General features: G+C 36.7%; 1 protein-coding gene across 3 annotated transcripts; it reads right to left on the reverse strand.

Annotated features, from left to right (window-relative positions):
- Positions 1-301: 301 nt before the first annotated feature.
- LOC142636441 (uncharacterized) lies at positions 302-6824 on the reverse strand. Of its 3 annotated transcripts, none has more exons than XM_075810676.1 (3): positions 3601-6824; positions 563-670; positions 302-474 (listed from the first exon to the last, which is right to left on the reverse strand). In XM_075810676.1, exon 1 carries the CDS (start codon positions 6186-6188, stop codon positions 3690-3692), a length of 2499 nt encoding a protein of 832 aa, XP_075666791.1. In that variant the 5' UTR covers positions 6189-6824; the 3' UTR covers positions 302-474; positions 563-670; positions 3601-3689. The 3 variants fall into 3 exon arrangements, with proteins under 3 accessions (XP_075666791.1, XP_075666792.1, XP_075666793.1); XM_075810677.1 differs by having other exon boundaries at positions 563-679; XM_075810678.1 differs by lacking the exon at positions 563-670.
- Between the last annotated feature and the right edge of the window lie 10806 nt (positions 6825-17630).

Here is a 17630-nt window from a genome sequence, read left to right on the forward strand (position 1 = left end):
AAATAAATAAATATATATATATATATATATTTATATATATATAAGTTCGTCAAATCGTAAAGGCTGCTATAGGAATGAGTAATCCAGAAAATGAAGACAAATCATGAGTTAATTTTAGAGTTCCACCAACGACTAGCAAGAAAGATTGAAAAATTTTTGGGCCAAATTTACATGCAACAAGCTCTTTACCTTCTAAGAGTTTATGGTGGATTGAAATATTTAAAGTTACCTTAGTTTTTAAGGTACAGTCCACCCTAGAAGTTTATCATTCATTGTTAAATAAATGTGTTAGATTTCGTCATTATTAACATTTGAAGAAACATTGACAGGAATCATTTTGATATTTACTTTAGTTTAACAAAAAAACACCTCTTGGTACATCTAGAGGAACCTTAGTTGTACTCCTGGCTAACTTACAAATTGAAGATTGCCCTGAAATTACTGAGCTTTCGATGCTTCATGAATGTGTTATACCTGAAATAATGCAAGGAATTCAAATCAGAAGAATGTATTGCATTTGGCAGAGCTGCAACTTTCCCAAACTAGAAAAACTGGAACTCACAAGCCCATCACAGCCAAAGATGGCCTAAAGAGATTTGTGCTACAAAGGTACTCTTAAATGCTTGATTATGAAGGTCAAACTTTGAAAATACAGTTTCTCATTCTGCACCTGCAAAACCTTTAAGTAATTTGAAATCAGATTTTGTGTAACGTTGAAGAAAATAGCAGCAACAAAAGGGATATTTGGAGAAAAGATGGTTTCATTAATAAGCATCACACTGCAGACATAATCATAGTTCTAAAGATTTCTGCAGCTGGATTGTCTTTTTTCTCCCTCTTTTACCAAGTCAAGAAATCATTTATGAAAGCATGATTGCTTCCTTTTCAAATTATTATAGTTAATTCTTCGGACCTTTTTAAGATTCTTCAGACCTGAAGAATTGTATATACCCAAAAAAAAGAAAAAAGTATTACCCAATTGTAAGTGGACTACCACTACCTCCTCCCTTCTCAAAAACATCACTGGAAGACTACAGTAGTTCTGTTCCGGGTAGATGTTTCTTAATTTTGAAGATAATATATTTGTGTATCATTTAAGTAAAAACTGTGTGAATTCTATTTTAGCAACAGTAACAACAACAAAGTCTTAGTCCCAAAGCTAGTGAGTTGATTATGGATCCACAACAAACTAATCGACCACATGTATTCTTCTCTCAATCTTAACCATTCTATTCTATCCAATATCATACTCCCTATCACCTTCTTAAATTAACATATCATTACTACTATTAATATTATTTTAGACATTCCTCTACCACTTTTAGTTCCCTCAACTTGGATCAAATACCTCTTCCTCACTAGTGCATTAATCGTTCTTCTTTGCACATGATCAAACCATCTCAAGAACTCTCCTTCATCTTTCATCAATATGAAGTCACCTCTATACTTTAAACGAATTCTTCATTTTGTATCTAATCTTTCCTTATATTTCCATTCATCCATCTTAACATTCTTATTTCAATTAAACTTATTTTATGAAGATGTTTTATAATAGTCCAGCATTCAGTACCATATTTTACTACTAGTCTTATAGTAATCTTGTAAATCTTTTCCTACAATCACACTTTACTCTTGATGCGCTTCTCCCCTTCATCTACCATACTCTTATCCATGATTTAGACCCTCTTTGATTTCTCAATCCTTATGAATTAGTGATATAAAAAATACTCACTTTTTCATATCTCTTGACCATCAAGTTTTATAACTCCAATTTTATTTCACCTTTTACTTACATACACTCCATATACTATGTTTTAGACCTATGTAACATAAAGCCTTTACATTCTATAGCATCTACTAGAACTATATCCTCTAAAGAAGCATATGGACTTCATCTCGATTGGTATAATAAGTTCATCAATATATAGTGCAAAAAGATGTGTTTAGTTGATCCTTAATTACATCTCCTAAATCACCTTAATATACTTTAAAGGAACCCCTTTTTCTCCAAAACCAACCACATAACCTCTCTATATATCTATTATATGTTTTCTCTAAGTCCACAAAAACCATATTGAAAAGGTAATGATCATGATGACCATATCATATCTAACCTTTATATTACAATTTATGCTTCTAATATTTTTTTTTATGCTGACACTATTTATGCAAGGCAAGGGAAGCGAAAGGCATTGCTCCTTTGTCATATTATTTTATGGCAAGTTCCTCCTAATTCCCCTTTTTAACTTTACAAACTTTGGGGAAGAAGTTCCAGCCATAGATGCACCCTAGGGACATCAAGGCAGGCTCAATCACTTTCACACTTGGCATTGCCACAACTGACCTTCACCTATCAAAACAAAATTGTTGTGATTGACCTTAATTCAGATGATGAAATGAGCAAAGACATTATCCACAAAAGGAGTGGATGTAATTTTGTACTTAGTTTGACATAAAATTTGCGTACTCTATTTGTTTTATGAAATATAATTTTGCTCTAAAAATATTTTTCACTATATAGAGGACTATTATCAAGCGATGAACAACATAATAAGTTATCATCCTTCAGTCAAAGGGCCAAAACTTTAAAATAAAAATACACAAACTCATGGAAAGTTTAACAAGAAGAATAACTGCATACATGATACATCTGGTTTTACAATATTTAGAGGATTATGTGCAGGACTGCAGGGAAACTTTTCATTAAAAACTGCAAGTACATGTAGAGGACGACAAACAATGACACAAACCACTATAATCATCAATACATCTTAGTATTACAGGTCAAAACATCCACTAAACAGTTACACCAAAAAAAAAAAAAAATCAAATATTAAAATTCAAACTGGGGAGCTAACATATAAATTTAGTTCTATGAACCTCTTTAGAATAAAAACTGACAAAACATAAGAATAACTTGTTATATGTAAAAAGACCACATCAGTGACCTCAGGAGGACAACCACAAAATATGGTTCTACTTTATTAAATCAAGAGAAAAATGCAAAGAAACCCATGTGGTTTGGGTCTGTTTTAGATACACCCATGTACTATCAACTTAATGCTATTAACTCATGTGGTTCGAGGAATGATGATAATTGCTCTGTCCATTACACTTGCATCAACTGTGATGGATGGATTTTTGAATGAATTAAAACATAATTTATTTTAAATTTTAATTTAATTCATCTTAAAAATATATTTCTACAAATGAAAAAAAGGTAAACACAAGTTTAATTAATGAGAACAAATAATAAATTTTGAATCCTGCTACAATTGAACCTTGCCAAAACATTGATTACAAAAAATAAAAGTTTACCAATTAGAAAAATTTCTCACCATCTTAGAACAATTAAAACTTTTATTAATTTTATTTCAAAATAAATTTTTTATAATAAAGCAATTGCGTACATCACTTCCCATCCATCACAATAGATAGAAGTGCAACAGAGGGAGCAATTTCATCATTTCTCAAACTTCATAGGTTACACTAAATTGATGGTTGTAAGTGCAGCAGTGTCATTGAAATAGGCCCAAACCACATGAGGTTTTTTTCGCATTTTGCTCTTTAATAAATGATTATGGAAGAACGAGGACTTACCCTGATAAAGCACTTAACAATGGTAGCACATAATGATGATGAAATAGTCAGATGGATATCCATCACTCTTGTAGCAAGAATAACACCCACTAGCTTCCCAAATGCTCTTGACACTGAGGTGAAATGTGTCCACGCTCAACAAAAAGTATCATAAGCCTATCTGCCTCCTCGCATTTACCTTCTAACATCAGTCTTTTACTCACCTTCTCACATAACTTCAAATCAGGAATCAGATTCCGGTTGAACATGCGACAGGCCACTTTATATGCTGACAAAGGAATCCCTTTGCTCAAATAACTTTCCATAAGTATGTGACATGTTTTAGCGTCAATTCTAGAAGCTGTTCTCAACACCTTACCTAAGAGTTTATCCGCCTCCTCAAGATTTCCAAAACTACAAAGCTTTTCAATAACTTGATTATACACTGTTCTGCATGAATGTCTTGAGAGCATTTTCTCCAATAGTTTCAGCAAATCTTCCACCCTACCCATCTGACAATACCTGTGGATAACTGTCCTGTATGTAACAGGAGTAGGATCCAAACCCTTCTTCAGCATCTTCATTGTAAATTCAGTTGCTTCTTCTATTCTACCTTTCTTCCCCAATGCATCTATCACCGTAGTATACGTGACTACATCAGGGTGCTTGTTGTTAAGATACATGTCGTCAAGCAATGATAGAGCAGCTTCCAAATCATCCTTCTGACAGTATCCATGAATTAAAGTGGTGAAGTTTACCACATTAACAGCACATCCCTTGTTCAGACACTCCTGCATGAACTTTTTAGCCTCGTCCATTTTTCCCTCTCTGCAAAGAGACTGAATCAGTAAGTTAATTTCAACTGGGGTTGGAAAAAAGCTTTTTCTGATCATCTCCCTTACAATATCACAGGCCTCAGACAACTTCCCTTCCCTACGTAGACCATGCATCACAACACCATAAGTGATGGCATTTGGGGTCCACCATTCTTCCTCACTCAAGTTCATCATCTCTCTAGCTTCTGATGACTTTCCACTCTGACAAAGCCCATGTAACAAGGCAGTATATGATACAGTGTTTGGTTTGCAGCCATTCTTGTACATCTGCTTAAGCATCTCTTTAGCTTTGTCCACCTTTCCTACCAGGCAAAGCCCATTAAGAACGGCAGTGTAAGTCACAACATCAGGAAAGCAACCCTTTATGAACATTTCATTTACTAATTCTTTAGCAATGTCAGTCCTTCCAGCCTTGCAAAATGAATGAACTATTGCACTATACCCAACCTTATCAACACGAAAACCCCTCTCCTCTGCTTCCCTCAAAAACTCCAAAGCCTCATCTCCATGACCATGCTTGGAGAGCATGTGTATAAGAGTATTGTAGGTAACCTGGTCTGGTATCAATTTACTATCCTTCACCATCTTATCCATCAATTCTCTCACTTCTTTAACCCTTTTCTCTTTACAGAGAAAACCCATCACTGTATAGTAGCTAACCTTATCCGGGTAGCATCCTTTCAGAGGCATTTCAGCGATTAGCTCAATAGCATTGTCTATACGATGCAAGTCACAATACCCCTTGATCAAGCTATTATAAGTGACAACATTAGGTGTGATTTCAACAAGTTGCATTCGGGCCAGGAATCTCAATGCCTTTTCCAGTTTATTCCCCTTCACCAAAACATTGATTGCAGTGTTACATATTGACAAATCAGGATCAACTCCTGCTCTTTGCATCAAAGTCAAAACTTGCATTGCATTCCTCAACTTGCGTGCCCGACCATATGACACCATCACATAACCAAATGCTTCAGGCTGGCGCACAATACCCCTGCGGGCCATGAGCCGAAGAACCCGCCTAGCACCCTGACATAATTTAGTCTTACTAAGGACCTCCAGCATTGTATAGTAAACAATTGGGTCATGTCTGTACCGCCACTGCCGATCAGCCCAATAGAATAATTTCAAAGCAACCCGTTCATCTGCCTGAGAGCGCAGAACAGCACAAACTTGGCGAGGTTTAAGGCTTCTTAGTAAGTGCCTTAATTCCCCTTCAAGCTTTGGATTCCAAGCTGACCTAAGTTCAATCAACCTACAAATCTCTCTCACCAAAGGGTGTCTTATATCATCCTCATCCAACTCAACTCTTCCAATACCTTCCCTTTGTTCACCATTTCTATTTAACGTATTCAAAACCATAAAATCATCATCATCATCATCATCATCATTACCATCCTCTCCTACTTCTTCGTCGTCATCATCATCCTCAAACTCTTTAGCCTCATCAAATTTATCAAAGCTAGAGTCTTGCCGGTCCCCATTATCCCAGGAACCCATTTGCCTAAATCTGCCATACCCATCATCAGTATCATCAATTTCACCTTTCCCAGCAGGTTGACCTCTACTACTAGCAAAAGAGGTTCTTGATAAAAATGAAGAATAATATGCAACAAGTCCAATACAGGCTAATGGGTTATTAAGGAAATAATAGCTAACCTCTTGCCCATTAAACTGACCACTATTGCCACAAACACATGTATGAAAATGTAAGAAAGCAAAATACCTGTGAGGTTTTCGAATTCTAAAGTAGGAATTGAAGTTATATAACATGGCAGTATAGTTTGGAATCTGAAAGTAACAAATGTAAAGAAGTAAGAAAGGGAGCAAAGTGGGGTTTGCCTGGGAGCTTCCTTCTAATAAAATGCTTGCTGCTGCTTCTCAAACCGAACAAAGACAAACAGAACCCTTCAACCCTTAGACCAACAACAACAACAACAACTAGAAGAAGAAATGCAAACTCTCACATACCCAAATGCCTCTTACTTCTCAGTTCAACTTCACCCACGACCACGAGAGAAACTCTACAAAACCTCACACAAGGACTACAAAACCCTCGTCCTCTCTCGTCTCGAGCGCGACACGGCCCGTGTCAACTCGCTCACCACCAAGCTCCAGCTCGCCCTCCCATCAAAGCCTTTCTACATGGCCCTCGACACGGGAAGTGCCGTCAACTGGCTCCAGTGTCAGCCTTGCTCCGACTGTTACCAGCAATTTGACCCGATCTTCAACCCGAGTGACTCCGTCTCCTACAACCCACTCTCCTGCGCGTCCTCACAATGCAGCTTGCTCGACAGCGTTTGTGTTGGGTAGAAGAAGAAGCAGCAGCAGCGGCGGCTGAGAGGGAGGTTTGGGAGGAGAGAGAGGTGAGAGGATCGGTCTGGTCCGGGATATAAGAGAGAAGTGAGATTTTTTTTTTTTTTTTTTTTTTGGAGAAGTGAGAGTCATGCCTACAAATAGTGAAATAATAATTAAAAATAAAATAGATTATTTAAACTAGCCACGCACGTGATGAGTTTTTTTTTTTTTTAAGTGATCCTGTAGAAAAAAAATGATATTTTTTTTAAAAAAAATTTATATATATGATTGTTGTTTTAAAAATCTAATTTATAAGTGAATAAATAAATTTAAAAATTAATAGGAGAGTGGTCTTATTTTTAGACAATGTTTTAGTGGGAGTTAGAGTTACATTTTTACCGAATTGTCTTTTAGTTTTCTCTCTACTTAAACATAGGGTGTAGCCGTGTAAGGACATTTTTGAACTAAAAAAATGAGGAATCCAAACAGTGAAAGCCCCTTAAATAATAGTATAGATAAAATAGAGTGTATAATAGATAATTTGATGTGCATGTTTTTTAAAAGTAATATGTGTAAAAAAAAAAAAAGTGAGTTTTTATACTAAAATAGACAACAAATTTTACAAAGATTGATGGCTGATGGCTGATGCAAATGCTCTTAGGATTGGTTTGGAGAATAGAAAAGTGTGGGATAGAAAATGCCAAATGGAAGGGATGGAAAATTTAGGGGATATAAAAAATTTTAGTTTTGTCTCTAATTATTTGGTTTGGAGGTGAAAAAATATATGAGGGATGGAAAACTCTCTTTTTTTGTTGAGAATAAAAATGTGAAGATAGAAAATGTAATTTGTATAAGTTTACTCTCATATTCTTAGCACATAATATAAGAAATAATTTCTTTTTAATTATGAAAAAAATATTCCTTATTATCAATTAAAATTAATAGAATAATATCTTATAAAAATTAACACTTCATTCATTCACATATATATATATATATATATATTTATATTTATATATACACACACTAGCCTCTCCGCACAAGCATTGCGCATGCTTAGAGGGTCTCTTTTTTTTTTCTAAGTGCAAAATTTTTTATTCTTTATAATTTGAGATTGATGCATTTTTTAATCTCCAAAATTCCTATGGGTGTAATGAAATGTAACACAAAATATAAACACATCTGAAAATATATAAATCTTATCACACCGCTAGGTATATTTGTAATTGAAAAATGCATTAATCTCAAATTATAAATAATGAAAAGTTTTGTACTTAGAAAAAAAATAAAATAAAAAAGGCTCTAAGTATGTACAATGTGCCAGCAAAGAGGCTAGTTTTTTATTTGAGTTAGTATTTACAAAAAGTGGACACCAAAAGGATTATTCTATTGGCAGTAGTTACAAACTTATCTTCAAATTTAAGAAATAAAAAATAAATTTTATATATATAAATATTTTTTTTTAAGCTGATGTGGATTTTTTTGATAATTAAGTGCTGATGTGGCCAATAAAATTTAGATACATCAACATTTTATTTAGTATTTTAATATTAGATGTACCAACAATGCAATTTGTTTGCCACATAAGCATTTTCCGTTAGTGAATTAACGGTAGAGACCAAATTGATTGCAAATCAAAAATAATAGAAACCGTATTAACTGCTACCAAAATGTAGAGACCAAATTGACCGTGTCCCCAAAATATAGAGACCAAAATAGTATTTTCGCCTAAATTTTAATATGATTACTAGTAAATTCTAAAAGGACATATAGAGTCCGTTTGGATAGAACTTATTGCTGAAAACTGAAAAAATTGTAGCAAAATAATTTTTAAATGTGTAAAAAGTACTGTTCATGTCAAAAATTACTGTTCATTTGCCTAAAATCACTGTTCATGGCCAATGAACAGTGACAGACGCGCTGGAAAAAAAAAAAAAAAAAGAAGCCCAGACGTGGATGCTGGACGTGGACGCGCTATCCAAACTCCATCTTATTGCTGAAAATTGAAAAAATTGTAGCAAAATAATTTTTAAATGTGTAAAAAGTACTGTTCATGTCAAAAATTACTGTTCATTGGCCTAAAATCACTGTTCATGGCCAATGAACAGTGACAGACGCGCTGAAAAAAAAAAAAAAGAAGAAGAAGCCCAGACGTGGACGCTGGACATGGACGCGCTATCCAAACTCCACCTTAAAATGTTTTCGTTTTATGTGAATGTTTTGCAAACTTGTTATAGTGAGTGTTTGGATTGAGCGTTTCCGCGTCTGCGTTTAGTCCAGACGCGTTTTGCTCTTTTGCTCTTTTTTTTTTTTTTCCCCAGCCGCACTTGTTGACTGTCCTACGCTTCTCCTCTTTCTTTTTTTTTCCTGCAGCAGCACGCTTTTCGGGAACAAACGGCTACTGTTCATGAACAGTAGCCGTATATATATGACTTTTCAGCTGCTTTCTACCGTGAACAGTGCATTCGTGTACTGTTCACGGACCAACAAATTTTATTTTCAGCTATTTTTTTATTAAAAATGAGTTTCACAATACTATTTATACATTTAAAAATTATTTTGCTACAGTGTTTTCAGTTTTCAATAATAATATATTAATTCTTTCATCCCAAATTATTTTGCCCCAATTTCATTTGGGGATGTCCAAAAATTAAGTCTTGTTTGAAAAATCAAACCCCACGTCCAGCATCCACGTCTGGGCTTCTTCTTCTTCTTTTTTCTTCTTTTTTTTTTTTTTTTTTTTCAGCGCGTCTGTCACTGTTCATTGGCCATAAACAGTGATTTTAGGCCAATGAACAGTACTTTTTGACATGAACAGTACTTTTTACACATTTAAAAATATATTTTGCTGCAGTGTTTTTAGTTTTCAGCAATAAGTTCTATCCAAACGGACTCTATATCTTCAATACTGGAGGTTCTGTAAGAATGTTGTCAAACTTCAAGTTGGGGGAAAAAACAACCTACAATGTAATTAATGTATATAAATGAATCTTTTGTCGAACAAAAAAATTGGTCATAATTCAGTCAATAGGATCATAAAAATTAGGGATTCAGATCCTCTAGAGTTCCTAGGGTACTCTACCAAGTAGAGTTCATTAAATCCTAACAACTATTTAATGATTTAATGGTCTAGATTCTGCCATGTCAGCATTTCATTAACAATCATCTTAATTGTTTTGTTTACAACATTATTTTATTATTTTAAGAATATTATTAATGAAATGCTGACATGGCAGAATCTAAACCATTAAATCATTAAAGAGTGGTTAGGATTTAATGAACTCTACTTGGTAGAGTACCCTAAGAACTCTAGAGGATCTGAATCCAAAAATTAGAGCGTTGACATGCTTTGGCCAAGAAGACTAATGAGATTGGGAAAAGATGATTCATTCAAATAACTAAAAAAAAAAAAAACACTTTTTTTAAGTTATTTAAATGAGACTAATAAATTTTGATTAAAAAAAATTGTATGCCATAACATGAATTGTGCTTTGTCAAACTTTAAATAGGGTAGAAAGACTAGTGTTTAAACACTAGTCTCTCTACCCGATTTCATGTTTGACAACTGCCTTAACAAAGGCTCTATTATCTAGGATAAAGTTGATATTACCATCTAGTTTAAGTGATCTGGTTGTTTGGTCTTCGAAACGGTTATGAATCCTTAACAATAAAACAAAATAATAAATAAAGATGCAATCTAATTTGTATTCATAAACATATGATCATTTGTATATGACATCCAAATGTTCCAAATTTGTTGGGATTAATTAATGAAACAAAAGAATGAATGATGAATATAATGGATGAAATTTTCATACACTATAAAATGAACATCAAAACTTCTATTTCAAATGGAATTTGATTTGATATTTTATGGATAAACATATGTAAATATATTATAAAAATTAGAATCCTGCTTTTTTGACATGAGAGTGTCAAATAGAGTACCAATGGAGCTTTAATAACTAGCATTAGTGTTTCCAACTTGCCCCATGCACAAAAAAAATATATATAGGACACTTTAACAAACATATATAACATAAATAACAAGTATATTGTGCTTCTTAAGTATTACAATGAATGAAAATCTAACATATAAATCAAGTGACTATTTAAACTCAAATACACAAATGTATGAAGTTTCAACTATACTCCATAAATGAGAAATTATATTAATAAAAGTACCAACTCACACTTCATTATTTGCAAATCTCTATTGAATTTAGAACATAATTTCTAACACAAACATAATATTAAATGAATCATATTATCATTTCAAAAAAAAAATGTATGATATTGGATACTTATCAAAAATTGAAGACAAAATTTTTATGTTTATACTTATTATTGTTGCATATATGTATAGAGCTGACGGAGAGGACATTCCATGCTGAAGACAATCAACATGTTCAGTTGTGCAACTAAGCCTAACAAAAACATGTCATCGGTAAGAAGTAATGTACCTGTTTGTCCCATATATTCATTCAAGAATCCAATCACAATTGACCTAGTGATGATTGAAAGCACTATGAAGTTTAAAACACTTTCCACATTATCATTTATTTCAGAGGTACGAATAATGTTGTGAAGACTAAAAACAAGCCACTAAAGCTGCTATGCAAAAGTCTGTAAAACTTTTCATCTTTTTTGTCTTTGTTTTCATCTGTTGGATTAGCTGCAGGTCGCTTAGTTTAGCTTTAGTTGGTGTGAGGAAATCAAAAAATACAATGTGCGAGTACATTCAGGAAATGATTTACTTTTTTTTTTGCTTAAATGATTTATACTTGAGAAAGGATGTGTAAAATAAAAGAATAGTTAATAAAGTAGGAGAATAAATTCAATAAGAATGTGGTGTAAAAGGGATTTTTATCCTATCCAATATTGACATGTCACATCATATTTTAACAACTAAGAGACTCATTTTATCATAAACTTGAAAGAAAAAAAAAATCAAGCTAAAAAGAGCAGGAAAAAGAAAATGTATTTCCCTCAAACACTCCTCTTAAATCTCTCTCTCTCTCTCTCTCTCTCTCTCTCTCTCTCTCTCTCCTTTATGCAACACTAAGGAGAATAAATATATCAGATTTTGTCTTCAAGCTTTGATAGGAATTCAACATCATAAAATTTCTTTTCAAATGAGAATATGATTCATTCAAATATTATTGTTATATATATGTTTATGTTATAAATTATGCTAAAAATTATGTTTTAAATTCATTAGAAATTTACAAATAATAAAGTATGAGTTATTAATTTTATTTATTTAAAATTATCCATATAAGTTTCCAGTTATGGAGTATAATTTAAAATTAGTACATTCTAGTATTTAAGTTTAAATAGTAATTGTGGGTTCTAGTTAGCTCAATTGGTAAAGTCTCTAAGAACAAACGTCATAGATTGAAACTCTCTAAAAAAACAAAGTTTAAATAGTAACTTAACTTGTATGCCAGATTTGCAGAATTCAATCCACTTAGATATATGCTAATTGGCAGCGGTATTTTTGTCATGGCAAATTGGGTGCCCAACCTTATAATTAATAGCATCAATAAAATAACTGACGTAAAAGTCACATTTTTTCTTTTCACCATTATATCCATCGGCATAATAGTTTAACTTTGTATGCATTTTTTTGAAACAAATAGTTTATAGAGAGTCGATATAGAACATGTAGGGGGGTTCTTGACACAATCATTGGGATCTAAAGAAGCATAGGTAGCAACCTGACCCTCCCTTTAGATGATACTTCTAGACTTCTAGTTTAGTCAACCTTTTCCAAGCAAAAGCGATGAGCATGGTGATAAACTTGTAGTTTTAAAATTTTTTTAACAACATTATGTGTGTATATATATATATATATATATTGTTTGCCATATAAGCTTTAGAGCGGGAGGCCTCAATTTTTTCTACAAAAATATTATGTTTTCTTTTTTAAAAAAACATTTTTTTATTAATTTTTTTTAAAATTTTAAATACCTCATTAGTCAGTGCTTTTTTTCATAACTCTATCACAAACTCTAGCCTTAACCCTAACGCAATCTCTCTTATGGCTAGTTTGGAATTTGGATGGAGGGAGGGGGAGGAGGAGTAAAGTAGAGCTGGTTGGAAATTAGCTGCGATTTCTAGCAAACTTTACTTTACTCTCTCTCCCTCCTCCTCCATCCAAACTAGACATTAGAAATTGATTATACTCTCATCTTCGAACTCCTACTCTCCTACTTCATGTCCTTGATCTCTCACTACTAAATACAAAGCCAAACCCCACAACTGGACTGTTCACCACATAACTAGAGACACACCCCTTCCCACACTCAAAATTAAAACTACTGATATTTAATAAGTTTCATATTAAACATCAATATCTTTCAATCCTTTTTTAGCAATGCTAGAAACACATGCCTTCCCACACCAAAGTCCACACCCTACTTGCGTGACAATTTTTTATTGAATTTCAACTTTTTCAAGTATATATGGTAGACCCATGTAAAAGTGTTGAAATTTAATAAGAAGTTAATACATAAGTAAGATGCGATTGAATGTGGGAAGGGGTATTGTAAGTGCACAATTGCACCTGGTTCCAAGAACAGTTATGGGCTCAGGCCCAATATGCCTTAAACAATATGAATTTGTAGAGTGTGGGCTTGAAACCCAGGTTAGAAGCGTGTGAGGATTAAATGACAAACTAAAGATTGCAAGTAATTGGAAACAACAAAGAATATCGTAAATCAGCTTCCTCGGATGTAAACCGAGAGTTGTTCTTATATTATATCTTTGTCTTTGTTTCTTTTTCTTTTTAGGTTACAAAAAGTCCGTCCCTTTTTCTGTCTTAGATTGCTCTTTAAATACTACTCTTTTGAATACTTTGTACACGTGTTGCCTCACCTCCCCCTTAGCCTAGATATTTCTTTTTTCAGTGCCTTTGAATAGTAACCAGAAGTTTCTCTTCCACTGTTCAGGTGTCACTTCCCCATAAATGCGGCCAGGGTGGTAGGTGCAGGGTCTTTAATGTGGAGGTAGCAGCCTTTATCTTTGACATTTCTTCAACACCGGTGCTTCTGGGGCGTTCTAGGGTTCACCCTTTTTAACCATTGGCCCTAACCGTGTCATCCCCTAATCTTTACTATGAAATCCCGAGTTCTTCGGTGTTCATCCGAGGATAAGTTCACCCTCGGCTGGATCCTCGGACCCTCGGCGTATGGGCCGACCCATAGTACTAACAAATTCTAAACCCAGGAGCAGGTCGGCCTTCCTTAACACGGCCCAAAAGGCCCACATTCCCATCAGGATCCTTTTGCCCCCCACAATAGCCCCTCAAAACTCTATTTTTCAACGTCTGAGGAGAAAAATAGGGTTTTGATCCGACGAGAACCTACTCCACTCACTTTGTGAGTGATGGCACGTGTGGAAATCGTTTCGCGTCCCAGAAGATGCCACTTGGCGGTTTTATTTTCAACAACGCGCGTATTTATTACTGCCAGTTACACTTTGTCCCTCAAGTTCAACGGTGAGATGGGCATCCAACGGCCCTCGTTACTCCACGAAATTTTAGGCGGGACAAATATAATTTCGAGGCCGCCTTTTCGCACGTCGTGACGCTTCGGGAACCTGCGCCTTCATTTAATTCCTCAGGGGCTAATCCCATCAAAACATCAACAATCATACTTTACCCTGAGAAAGCCGTGGAAACTGTACCTTCAACTTTGTAAGTTCTTGCTCTCTCAATTCTTAACCTTTTCTCCTCGGATACGGTCCTCGAGTTTGTCTTCGTGAATATTCTCCCCTTTAGAGTTTAGCCTTTCGTTCCTCTATAATGGGAAAATTCAAGTGTCTGGTTGATACCGCCGCTAGGATGGAAGGCTTTAGGGCCAAGTACCGTATTCCCAGCGACGTAGGGTTAAAGTACTGCCCGGCAGAAGCCGTGGCCGGTTCTAAGAAAGAGGGAGAGGTTATCATCCCAATGATAGCTTTTATAGAGGGTGGGATGACCCTTCCAATGAAACCTGTAACTAGGGAGTATCTTCGCAACCATCGGTTGTGTCCCGATCAGTGCCTCCCCAACGTTTTTAGAGTTTTGGGTAGTGTAGATGCTCTGAACGAGCAGATGGGTTTAAACCTCACATGGCACGATGTCGTGTTTCTATATGAGTCCCATAAACTTTCCAAAGTAGGTTACTACATTAAGTCCCATTCTAGTGTCGTTAGGTTAATCTCCTGCCTGCCCAAATCCAACAAAGGCATGAAGGACGACCACCTGATCATCTCTGGGAACTGGCACGACGGCTTCCACTGCCCAGTTGAGTGGGGGGATCCAGGTGCGATGCCGTAGGATTAATCTCCCCACAACACAACTTCTTCTAACACACACAGAAATGCATAATCATACTTACTTGAACTTGTTAAATATCTGTGTGAATCTGACCAGATTTGTTTGTTTTGGATGTCTTTTTTACAGATAAACAACACGTGCGTCCTCGTCTGAGTCACTGTAACGTCGCGGATCTAAACCGAGTACTTCGCTCCGAGGTGTTCGTTAGCGAAGACTTACAACTCCGAGCTGCTCATCTCATTCTGGGGTACACTCCCATTTCCTAGGACTTCCAGGAGATAGAAAACGCCATAGTTGCAGGTGACCGAAGACGAAGGAAGATAAACGTAGCTTGGCCCCACTTTCTGGACCACCGCGACCTCCCGGACGCTCCCAACACCATTTTGTACAACCGGCCAATAGCAACAGTCCCCCTCGCTGTGCACTTACAAGCAACTGTCGTTCCAGAAAAGCAGGTGTCTTCTTCGCATACACTTGACGACGAGATAGACCAATTCCATCTCGAAGACACCGAAGGACCTCGCGGGAATCAGTTTGTTGTCCTTTCCGACGAGGAGGAAGAAGCCACCGAGGCCTCTGGAATTGCAGGGTTTGTGGTCGCCCTACCCGAGGACGAATCCGAAGAAGATATGGGAAGAATGCAAGGTCTCCTCACCAATAGAGCTGCTAAGGTTGTAGAGAAAAAGACGGGGACGTCCCAAGTTCCCCCATCTTTACCATCTCCCCCTCCTCCGAGTCGAACCAAAGTTTCCGGCCGAGGATCCCGAGAAGAAGAGGGGGGATACCGGGGACGACCAACAAGGACCCCAAGAAACCACGGCAACAACTCCCGCACCGGCTCAGCAAAGAAGCGGGACAAAGGCAAGGGTAGGGCCCGCTCGGTTGAAATCGGGAAATCGGGGACGAGGCCGAAGTGCGCGAGCACCGACCACCTGGTCCCCCGACCTAAGACTAGACAGCGCACCCATCTCCTGCCAGTCCAGTATAAAGGCGGTTCAACAAGGCCATGCCCACCACTTGGCCGAAGTGTTGGAACGCCCTCTCCTGTTGCCCAGGGACATGGAGACCTTGGAGAAAATGGGCCAGCCACAACTATTCCTCTCGCTAAAAAGAGACTTAGTGTTGGTAAGCTTTTCCCTTTTTAAGGAAGATTCCACCTTTAACAATATTTATAAGTTTGTTTACTGTTCCTAATTCTATCACACTTTGTTGCAGGCCATTCAAGAGGTCTTTGTAGCCGAGAAGTTTATAGAAGACACTCGGAAAAATAGCCGAGCGAGCTCGAAGTCGGGATGGGCGACGAAGTCCTTGGGCACGGCCACTGGCGAGAGCAGCTTACCTCGAGAGGTGGTGGGCCGAGGAGAGAGAAAAATGGGGTCGAGTCACACTTGAAGACCATGAAGACCCGGATAGAAGGACAGCGCAAGCTCCTTCGCGAAAGAGATGAAGAGCTCTCCCAAGCTCAAGGGAGTGCTCGGATGCGAAAAGGAACCTGGCGTTGATGAAGGAAGAAGCCGGCTCCTTCCAACTTCTCTCTTCAAGCGCAAGCGGGCGAGTTTCGAAGAAGGGGTAGCAACCACAGAGGAGCAACGCGACGGAGGAGTTCGCGACTTTATGCGTGAATACTTGTCAAAAAGTATGGGGGGAAGCTTTAAACGTAGCGGGAGTTCCTCTATCTTCGGATCCGAGGAAGTCCGAGAACGTTTGGCTTCCCCTAGAAATACGAGGAGATTGAAGAGGCTCCTGGCGCCCTCCTACCCCCGAGACAACTCTTCTGCTCTACCTCCGGTGGTCCCACGGCAAATTCCTGATCCTACGGAACCTTCGTGTTCCAACAAGGAGAAGGAAGGAGGAGGGATGCGAGAGAAGGACTTGAGCCGGAGACGGTGGAACCCAACGTCCTTCCATCGAAGACAGCGATAAGGGAAAGCAAGTCTTGACTCCTTTGAGCCGGAGTTGAGAAAGACCGAGGGCACCGGTACGCCTCGGCAAGACCCCCTACCAAAGCTTAGGATCTATCTTTAGGACTTCTCTTTTTCCATATTTGAATTATATATGTAATGCGTATTTAGTGATTAATGAAGAACAATTTCACTTGCTTTTCACTTGGGTTGTATACGTTTTTACTTTATTCTTTTTGTACTTATTGCGAAGTTTCTTTAAGTAAATAAATCTAACTCCAAGGATTGCACAATCATAACTTTCACATAATCACGCGCATATTACTAAAGATTTAATAAAAGGTGACATGGTCAATATATTTGAACAATGCCTCGATTAAAAAGAAGAGAGGACCTTATATAGCAATTAAACCCTTATAATGCATAACACTTGTTTCTAGTAGGATGTAAGATCCGAGGACCATTCCTTACACAAGATTGCTTAACACTTAAAGATATAAAACTTAAGATGCGAGTTTAATAAACGATGTAACGCATTAACACCCAGACATAATAAGGAGATAACTTTGATCAAAGTTGTAACTTCAAATGTTAATTTTCCCAAAGTGCCAGAGGTCCGAGGACCCGACATAACTAAGGTTGTTTAACAAATGATAAGACATCAACTTCCACAAGGTTGGTGGTCCGAGGACT

Source organism: Castanea sativa, chromosome 5 (assembly GCF_040712315.1).
Source record: "Castanea sativa cultivar Marrone di Chiusa Pesio chromosome 5, ASM4071231v1".
NCBI lineage: Eukaryota > Viridiplantae > Streptophyta > Magnoliopsida > Fagales > Fagaceae > Castanea > Castanea sativa.